General features: G+C 36.8%; 1 protein-coding gene across 3 annotated transcripts in view; it reads left to right on the top strand.

The window, feature by feature from the left end:
- slc4a2a (solute carrier family 4 member 2a) overlaps positions 1-10,636 on the top strand; it is a 31,922-nt gene that overhangs the window by 4,456 nt on the left and 16,830 nt on the right. Inside the window, exons 2-3 of one of the 3 annotated variants that reach the window (XM_016445500.1) lie at positions 1,410-1,475; positions 5,932-6,090. In XM_016445500.1, coding sequence (XP_016300986.1) covers positions 6,031-6,090 — 60 coding nt within the window. In that variant the 5' untranslated portion in view covers positions 1,410-1,475; positions 5,932-6,030. Of the gene's footprint in view, positions 1-1,261; positions 1,476-5,931; positions 6,091-10,636 lie in introns of those variants that run through there. The other 2 variants (XM_016445503.1, XM_016445502.1) reach the window with 2 other exon arrangements.

Genomic DNA, 10,636 nt, shown 5'->3' with positions numbered 1-10,636 from the left:
AGTTCCAACTTTGCAAGGACAGTCTGGCGCTTCTGACTCACAGCCTGTAAGTACGTTTTAAAGAATTTGCCACTGACGATTTAAACCTGAGTTTTAAGCAGTGTAGAGTAGCGCTTGTTGGTGTTGTTGTCTCATCGCGCCGGGACACGGCATCACAGTATGGTAAGTAAAGGGCGTAACATTTCCGTCACACGCTTGAGATATTCAGCCAATCACAACGCACTAGATAGCTGGCCAATCAGAGCACACCTCGCTTTTCAGAATGATGAGCTTTGTAAAAATCGACGCGTTTCAGAAAGGCAAATTCATAGAGGAGCAACAATAATGTACATTATGTGGAAAATAATGTGTTTTTTGAACCTTAAACCGCATAAACACATTGCATTACACCAAATACACAACATAATGTTCTTCACAATAGGCCTGTTCACACCAAGGACGATAACTATAAAGATAATGATAAAAATATAGTTCTAAAAATTGTTCTTAGGATTAAAGAATAGCAGAGTCCACAGCACAGCTATAATGATAAAGACGCAGAGAAACGATATCGTTAGAATCACTTTCAGAACGATTATTTCCAACTGACACCCAATCAGAATCAATCCTGCTATAATGAGCTCGAGAATTTAAAGCAGCAGACGAGTGTGCACTTAGAACAAACAGACAATATCGTCCGCTGGTGTGGACGCTAATATAGTTATCTTTATAGTTACCGTTCTTGGTGTGAACAGGCCTTTACAGTCATTTTAGAGTTTGTTGTTTCATTGCCATGGCAACAAGGCTGTAAAGTTGGATATAATGCTATACAGTTAGTAAGTTTTTTTCTTAAATACATGTTTTCTGTCAAAATAAATAAATTCACAATAAATTTTGTGGTAGTCAACATTGTGCATCAAATGCTATCAAATGAGTTTGTCTTACTGATCCCAGACCATTCATTCAGAGTGTTAATTTCACGCATATACACGTCAAAGCTGTCACTTTTGCACAATCTTTAATAAAAGCATACATGGACACATGAAGTATGTCCGTAGGTGCCGAACAGAGCCCTAGGATGTGTGTATCTCAGTCTTTTTCAAATGATTCCTGGAGTTAATGCCACAGAGCCGTATTGTTGAGTCATGTCCCTTTGGTCACATGTTTGTCAGAGGGCTAAAGGAGGAAACTTAATCGAGGGGGGAGGGACAGCTCTCAGTGGGTGCCTCAAGGTTGGAAGTGAAAAGCATGTGTGTGTGACAGATAGAGAGAGAGACTGAGACAGAGAGAGGTTAGGGTAAAAGGGTAGTGCGCTTCAACTTCCAGAACAGCTTTTCTGTTCTCCAATCACTGCCTTTTTTCACCTCCTGTCCCTCCTCCCTCTCTGTGTCTCTTTCTTTTTCTGCCTTTCGGTGGCTGTTTGGCTTCAGTGGGTCTTTGCCATCACACTACAATGACTGCTGTAGCTGTAGCCTCCCTGCAGTGAGCATTCTGAGGTAAGTCTCTCTCCCTCTGTTTCTCTGTTAGAAGCAAAGCATGTGCTTTTATTCTCTGTAACAAGGTCTAGTTAAAGGGACAGTTCACCCAAAATTGGAAATTCTGTCATCATTTACTCACCCTCATGTCATTCCAAACTTGTATGGCTTAGTTTCTTGTGTGGAACACGAAAGATAATTTTTTTAAGGAATTATGGTAACTGAACCATTTTGGTGATCTCTGACTTATATGGTATGAACTAAAAACACATCCGTTCTTGAAATATAGGTTTCAGAGAAAAAAAGTTAGTTTTAGGTTTGATATCTTTGGTTTTCTGGTGCTTGTTATATAGGAAGGGTATGTTCATAATTTTGTGGTAGAAAAACAGTTGGAGTTGTATTTTGCTGAAAATGTAACTGCAGCCCTTCCTGTCTTATGAAGTGTTTCCTGTTGGAATTCTTCAGTTTTATACACACTATCAGGGAGAGAGGAATTATATGCTTAGAAATATGCTTGAACGAATCGTAATCATGTTTTTTGCTCGTTCTTTGTTGTCACTGGACTGTGATTGTCAGGAATGTGGTTCTTTCTCTCTTTCATCCTTTGTATATCCAGCCCAGTGATGATGAGGGGTCTAGAGTTACGCTTGATATCAGAGTAACAATGACTTTGGCCCAGATTAAGAGCATTGGATGACTCAGTGATTCTTCTAATGGACTGGAATACTGAAGGTTTTACTCATTTTCTAACAAACTTGTTCTATTTAGAGTTCCTATAGTTCAAACAGTAGAGCATGGTGCTAGGAACCGTCAAGATTGTTGGTTTGATTCCTAGGGAATGCATGGACTGATAAAATATATAGTTCTAGTAACTTGAATGCATTGCAAGTCACTTTACCAGATGCATAAATATGCATAAAAATTGACATTTATCTAAATTTAGCACTAAATACAAAGCAATACAATGTTGAGTTGCATGTTTATCGACATGGCTCTGACATTTTTTTTTTCTATTTCTGACCATCTACTGTCACCAGACAGGCAAATAGCACTGATAACATAGCAACAGCCAATGTGCTGTGATTGCATGCTGTAAAGAAACGGAAATATTGCATGTTTTTTGTTAGAAACTATTATTTATATCACATGGTTCTGAATTTAGTGTTCACATGGCAGCAGCAAAGCATAAGGCTCACAGTGTGGATGCTCATAGCCTCTGGGGAACATCTCTGCTGAATCACTGTCCTCAGTCACCTTTAGTGTACAGACACACAGTGGGACCCAAAAGTCTGAGGATGCACTGAAAATCTGAAATCTGAAATAAAAATAAAGTTTCAAGAGTTTGACAAACATACAGGTGCATCTCAAAAAATTGAGTATCGTTAAAAAGTTACTTTTTGTAACATTTCAAAAAGTGAAACTTTCATATATTCTAGATTCATTACATGTAAATTAAAACATTTCAAAATTTTTTTTGTTTTAATTTTGATGATTAGAGCTTACAGCTCATGAAAGTAAAAAATCCAGTATCTCAAAATATTAGAATATTTAGGCTACATTTGAGTTTCATTAAATGACCATCCCTACAGTATAAATTCCGAGTATCTCTTGTTCTTTGAAACCACAATAATGGGGACGACTGCTGACTTGGCAATGGTCCAGAAGACAATCATAGACACCCTCCACAAAGAGGGTAAGTCACAGAAGGTCATTACTGAAAGGGGTGGCTGTTCACAGAGTGCTGTATCAAAGCATATTAAATTCAAAGTTGACTGGAAGGAAGAAATTGGGTAGGAAAAGGTGCACAAGCAACAGGGATGACCGCAAGCTTGAGAATACTGTACAGCAAAGCCGATTCAAACACTTGGGAGAGCTTCACAAGGAGTCACCACGCTTAGACGTCTTCAGGAAAACAGCTACAAAGCCACTTCTGAAACAGAAACAACGTCAGTTTTATGGAGATGCTGATTTCCTTTTCCAGCAGGACTTAGCACCTGCCCACAGTGCCAAAACCACTTCCAAGTGATATGCTGACCATGATATTTCTGTGCTTGATTGGCCAGCCAACATGCCTGACCTGAACCCCGTAAAGAAGCTATGGGATATTTTCAAGAGAAAGATGAGAAACAGTCGATTCAACAATACAGATGTGCTGAAGGCCACTATTAAAGAAACCTGGGCTTCAGTAGTGCCTCAGCAGTGCCACAGGCTGATCGCTTCCATGCCACACCTCACTGATGCTGTCATTTGTGCTTAAGGAGCCCCGACCAAGTATTGAGTGCATAAATGAACTTTTTTTTTTAAAGAACTTGAGCTTTTCTGTTTTGCAAATCCTTTTTTTTTTTTTGATTGATCTTAGGAAATATTCTAATATTTTGAGATACTGGATTTTTGACTTTCATGAGCTGTAAGCTCTAATGATCAAAATTAAAACAAAAAAACGTTTGAAATGTTTTACTTTACATGTAATGAATCTAGAATATCTGAAAGTTTCACTTTTTGAAATAAGTAAAAAAAAAAAGTTTTTTCACGATATTCAAATTTTTTGAGATGCACCTGTAAAACAAATAGATTAGTTTGAAATATATTATGAGGAAACTTTTAAATCTCCAAATAAAGCAAATGTTTTCTGATTTTGAATTTATAATAATAAAAAAAAAATGTTTAAAGCAAAGAAATGTGAAATATTTAAGATTGTACAAATATATGACACTGGCCGTGTGAACCCCTTTGTATAAAAGTTCAGATTTACATCCATTAAAGTGCAAGATGCTCTTTGGATCCTTCTCAAATCATGCTGGACAACATGATCATCAAATCTGACACAAACATGTGAAGACAATGCAGCTTGAGTGCTGCTGCCATTAAATCAGGGGTGTCCAGTCCTGTTCCTGGAGTTCAGCTCCAACCCCAATTAAACGAACCTGAACCCAAGTAATCAAGGGCTTCAGGATTACTAGAATCTTCACAAGTTGGGACAAGTTGGAGCTAAACACTGCAGGAATTTGGTTCTCCAGGACCAGGATTGGATTCCCCTGGATCAAAGCAAAAGGCCTTGTAACAAAAGGTACATCAAAAGCATTCACAGTAAAAGTTTAACATATGAAGTGTAAGTTTGATAATAGAGAACCTTCACCAAATTGGGGTCATATCATCAACCCGTGGCTCTGAACACATCACAGTTTAGCATAACACAGTATCACAGTTTAACATAACTTTGTAAAACAACTTCTTGTTAAAGTTTTGAAGACCTTTTAGGTCCTAATAAGAAAGGCAACAGTGCACAAGAACTCCAGCCATTATAACTACTCAGCCTTGAAAAGAGTGTTCTCTGTTTAGGCAAGTGCATGCTTCACCAACGTCACACACATTACTTAACCTTTGAATGGAGGGTGCTACAGGAAACTGCAAGAAAGTGTCAGGGGAAATAGAGAAGCTGAGTGAGCAGGCACACTTAGACTGCAATGGCAACTGTTTTAGTGTTCTCATATTTGGGCATTCACAGGTATGAATTATTATTTTTTCAAGATGTTTGTATTCTCATGTCATGCTCTTTTCCATTTTCCTTTTTTCAATTGCCATGTGGTTTTGCGATTCCTCATTGTTAACTTGTCCTTGTATAATATTATGAACAACTGATGCTTTTTCCTTTAAAAATTGTTTACTGGTGGCCTATAGGAAGAAATGAATACTGTGACCTTTCACATACTGATATGACACCTACATCTCTATCGATTTGAATAAGGATGTGGCTTCTAATTTTGGTATTTTCCATTGAGAAATGTTACAGAATTTCCTGTGCCATGCCCAATTTATACGAGATGCTGTTACTGTGATATTGTATATGAGCTTTGACCTTGTTGTTGACTGATGCTCAGAGAGATTTAGTGTCTGAATGTCTCTCTAATGCAGCATACAAACATCAAGTTGAAGATAAAATGTAGCATTGAAAAGCACATCTTTCAGCCCCCAGTCTCCTTGGTTTTACAAGGACATGAAAAAAGCCTCTTAGGGAAATGTGATTTATTTTTCTCTTCAGAATTTATTTTTAAACTTGAAAATGTGCATATATGTGATGTTGCAATCGTTTTTATGAGTACAAGTTATTTGGTCATTTTCTCTCATAATAATCAAGTGAAATGACATGGAAGAAAAATTGTTCCATCTATTGGGTCCTTGAAAGACTTCCAGCAATATATATTTACTGCTATTCACAGAATGTATCATTTATGTTACTATTTAACTATATGGATCTTTACTTAGGGCTTTAAAGACATTAATGGAAAGGCTTCAAATGGTCATTAAAGTCTCTTTAAAGTCGAGAGCTTTCTCAGTGCTGCATTTCTCAAAAAACTACAAAAAAAAAAACAGAAGCTCAGTGAGGAAAAAATAAAGGTTGTCTCTAAAATATTGTAAATTGATCTGTCGGAGAACTTTTAACCAAGCAGATGTTTTCTTTTTCCATGTGTCACCTCAGGTTATGCTGCCCGAAAGTTCCCAGTTGAGTCTGAGTGAAAGAGAAAAGGGCTAAAGCCAGCGCACTTTACAGCACTACACACAAACCTGACCATAAGCAATGAGTGACCCTCAGGATGCCAGTGACGTCACTTCAGCCGCAGGCTTGACGAAGCATTTGGTAAGTAATCTTTAACTTTAAAATTTTTTAGGCTATGAAGATGATTAAGCTGGAATATGTTTTGCCTATACAGTACATCTAAGGTTAGTTTCATCAGTATTCATCCACTGCTTTTCTATTAAACACAAAATATTAGTAAAGTGATTGAGACAGTGACCCTGTTTACTTTTTTAACACAATATACGTGTTGCAAATTATACAGGGCAGTGTTCTGTACTGATTCAAACAGTTTTTATTTGTATTTTTTAGTAATTTATTAAAGAACCAGAACATATGAGTCATTCTGTTTGAGAATTGGACTACACTGGTTGCGCTATGTGATTATTTAAAAAGAATCGGTTCATAAGAGTCATTTGTTTGTGAATCAAACTACATTGGTCTGTTGTATGTCAATACAACTCAATGTAAAGACGTTTTGTAGTTGTGAGGTTTTGTATATCGTGGTATATTTGGTAGTACATATTCACGCATCCGCTGAAAATACAGTTGATATCAGGAGAGTTCAAATGTAGATTGCAGAAAATTGGCTCTCTGATGTTGTGCAGCTTAGTGTTTTCTTTGGCACACAGAGGAACTAGTGGCATAAATAGCTGCCAAAGTGTTATCTAAGGTTAGGGGTACAGGTTTGGTTTATTTTCAGCAGTGGGTGATTGTTGTGTGCGTTTGTGTGGTATATGTGTTTAGGAACATCATTAAGTTCTGCTCTGCTCTCTATTGCCATTGATCTAGAGGTCTGATTCACCGGAATAAGATTTAAAAACAATTTGTGTAACCATGGGGACAGAGCCACCTAATGCGCCATACCCAGAAATCAGTTTACTTCTGAGGAACATGTTGTGCCATTATACAGCAGTGATAAAGACGTGCTGTGCAAATTGTGTCTGGTTTTTAAATATGTCCCTGGAAAACTGTAGTGTTTCAATTAGCCTTCATCTGGGTGGTTTTCTGCTCCTCAAAGAGCCATGCATGGCTTGATGGACGTGCTTCTTACACTCATGAATGGAACAGAGGCTCTCAGCGGTAACAATCAAGAAATCAAACCTCCTGCCAACAAAGCTTGTATTGATAAAAGCTCTTATTGATGATTCTGCAGTGTGAATAACATTGTTACATAATAGAACCTTAAGTAATCATTTGAACATTAGATGATTGTTAAGCATCTAGTTATGGCACCAGACACAGTAGGTATAACTTTAAATGTCTTTCAACTTAAACAAGTCACACATTGTCTTGTTTTTCGGTAAAAATAGCTAAACATCAACTTTTTTCTTTTCAAAGGAATAGTTCACCCAAAAATTACAATTTTGTTATAATTTACTTACCCTCACGTTATTCCAAACCTGTGTGAGGTTCTTTCCTATGTTGAACATAAAAGAAAATATTTTAAAGAATGCTGGTAATCAAACAGTTGATGGTTCCCATTGACTTCCATAATATTTATTTCCCTACTATGGAAGTCAATGGGGACCAACAACTGTTTGGTTTCTCAAAATTCTTCAAAATATCTTCTTTTGTGCTCAACATAAGAAAGAATCTCATACAGGTTTGGAACGACATGAGGGTGAGTAAATGATGACTAAATTTTCATTTTTGGGTAAACTATTCCTTTAAGCATAAACCTAGTTTGTTTTTTTTAAATAATATTTTTAATAAAAAACATTTATTGAAAAAAACTATTATTTAATTTCAAGTATATACATGAGTACATAAAGTATAGAAATCATGTTTAATCATTAATAAGTGAAGTATAGTCAATAAAATGTATTAAATAAAAAAAAAAAAATAATCAAAATGTATTAAAATTAATTAAAGAAATATTTGCCAGTGTGGTAATTCAGGTTATATTTTGTAAAACAAACAAACAACGAAAAACAGGTCTTAATATCTTATGCATGTAATAAGGTCTTGTTTTTAAGGATGTTTAGATATTTTTAAATGTAAAACAAGACAAAATTACTAATTAAAGCAGTCACATTCTGTTAGTGAAGAAACACCCTGTATGTTTAGGTATGATATCAGTTTATTATATCATATCATACATAAAGTGGACATTGTCACAGGAAATGTCTCTTGTAATAAATATTACTTCAGAGCAGGTGGAACAAACAGAACATCCTGAAGCATAATTTTAATACCTGATTACATGATGGTGTTTTAAATATGAGATTATGCAGAAGATCTGGGGGGTTTTGTGATGAGATAAAATAGCTAAATAAGGTCATCAGCGGGTTCACTGTGAAGTAATTTTCTGTCTGGTAAAACGATTGTGTAATTCTGCAGGATCTCTGCTCATTCAGTCTGAGCATTGTTCCCCATATTAAAATCATTCTCAGATCTCACAGAGGCAATGACACTTCTGTGGGAAAGTGTAAGTTAATATGAGTCGCTCACTGTGTGGATGGAGGGAGGAAGGTGAGGTGACAGGAGCATCACATTTCATCCTTTGAAAAAAACTAAAAAAACTTTAATCCCTGTGTAGAGGATTCAGTATTCAGGAACACAAAGCTTTGAGTTATATCAGAAATATTTGAGCCAGGTGTAGATAATGGAGGCAAATCAGAGACAGATGGATTTGAGGAGGTGGAATGTGAGTGAGTGAGTGAGTGTGTGTGTGTGTGTGTGTGTGTGTGTGTGTTTATAGGGGCCTCATGCACCTGGGGGCACCAATAACAGTCCCGACTTGGTGCCCTTGATGGGATAAGAATTATGTCTACAATATCCTAACTAGGTTGTTGCAACAAGCAGTTGTCTGTCATAAAGCGTGTGATGCGACACAATAAAAACAGCCAATCAGAAAAGTTGCCATCTGTTTGGTCCCTCTTGTACATTTGGATCACAACTTAAAAACAGAGCTTAAAAATAAGTAACGCAAGTTGCTTTTTTTTTTTTTTTCAATTTATTGATTGACAGCTCTCCTGTACCCATGTTGAGAGAAATCAGATGTTACTGTAGTTCTAAAATAAATATGAATATGCATTAATTCATCTCGCTCACAAAAAACAACAAAAAAAACACACAGATTCAGTATTCCTCAAAATGAATAAAAATAATGCAACTCAGAATATGACGCAAAACTGCAGTAATTAAATGTTAAACAACACAAATATCCTTTATGTATTTAATCCCATTCTATTAACCAATGTCTTTGCTTCTGACCTTCGATGATCCAGTTCAACCATACCAATAAGCAAAAATTACTCTAGACAAACATTTGTGTGTCTTTTTTTATTGCTGAAGTGTGTTGAAATTTCTTCTTCTGCATTCTACTGTATGGACGTAAATTTACTTTCCCTTCAGCCTGAGGCTTATTCATTTCACTTTTGGTGTGAAAAGGCTTTTATATTTGCCAAAAATAGAACTTTTTATTTTTTAAAACAAACAAGAAAGCCCTGTCCAGATTTAAAAAGTAACGCAAAAGTAATGTAACGCATTACTTTCCATAAAAAGTATCTAAGTAACGTAATTAGTTACTTTTTTATGGAGTAACGCAATATTGTAATGCATTACTTTTAAAAGCAACTTTCCCCAACACTGTTAAGAAGTGAAAGTTCTGTAAATAGGAAGATGACTATGCGTGTAAGGGATCAGGATGTGACTATAGATATGGCCGATGATGTCAGAGGCTGGGGGTGTAGATAAGTGTCTGATTAGATCCTGCTGCAAAAGATCGGCTCACACATCCTCTGCTTCCTTTTCTTGAGGGCTGCAGTCAGAAGACCTTTCAGTGTCTTGATTGTCTCAACGGTTGACAAGAGCAGCTGGTCACTACTGCACATTAGGTTTTTTGGTCCACCTTATTGGCAGTTTGGTATGTGTGTATCATACCAGGCTTCTTAACAATCCTAAGCAGTGAGACATCCATGGTCCAACAGCTTCACAAGGCTCCTTGACGCATTCAGCCTCACTGGCTGACTTTAGTCATGATCTACTGGAGCGACTCTGTGAGTGGCTGTAGGAGTGCTGACTCACTCTCTGTGGCTCTGGTGGGATGAGCTACAGGATGCTGCGTCTTGATTGAGCGTGTGCGTGCCAGAGTTTGGTATCTGTGGGCATGTTAGTTTTACCTGGAGCAGGGCCCCTCTGTCAAAACACAGAATTAAATGAAGCACATGACCACAAGCCTCAGTTTATCCTCAGGACAGCATACCACAGACAGCGGGGGAGAAGAGACGGAATGAGAAAATGAGTGTAGAGAGAGAGATACCATCCATAAATATATACAGATATGTCATTCATTTACTATGAAGGAGGTCAACAATGTAATACCTAGAGCATTCACAATCATTCCATTGAGAGTTGACTCCTGGAAGTTTGTGATTTGAAATCTGCTATGAGCAGCATAAGCATTAAATTCTGCGTCCAAATGTTATTTTAGCCAATCAGCTGAGCTGTAAATGCCAGGTGATTGATTAATCAGCTGATGCAGGAAAATGGCATGACAGCGCTGATTGGGTGAAGGCAAACTGTAAAATATAAAAGTACATTTAATTTTTTTATAAGATGTATTTTGTCATAATGCACAGCTAATTTTGAATGACTGTCATTG

This window comes from Sinocyclocheilus anshuiensis, unplaced genomic scaffold (assembly GCF_001515605.1).
Source record: "Sinocyclocheilus anshuiensis isolate Anshui unplaced genomic scaffold, SAMN03320099.WGS_v1.1 scaffold155, whole genome shotgun sequence".
In the NCBI taxonomy this organism is placed as follows: Eukaryota; Metazoa; Chordata; class Actinopteri; order Cypriniformes; family Cyprinidae; genus Sinocyclocheilus; species Sinocyclocheilus anshuiensis.
Note: the sequence above shows the minus strand (reverse complement) of the source record. Positions and strands in the feature narration are given on the sequence as shown.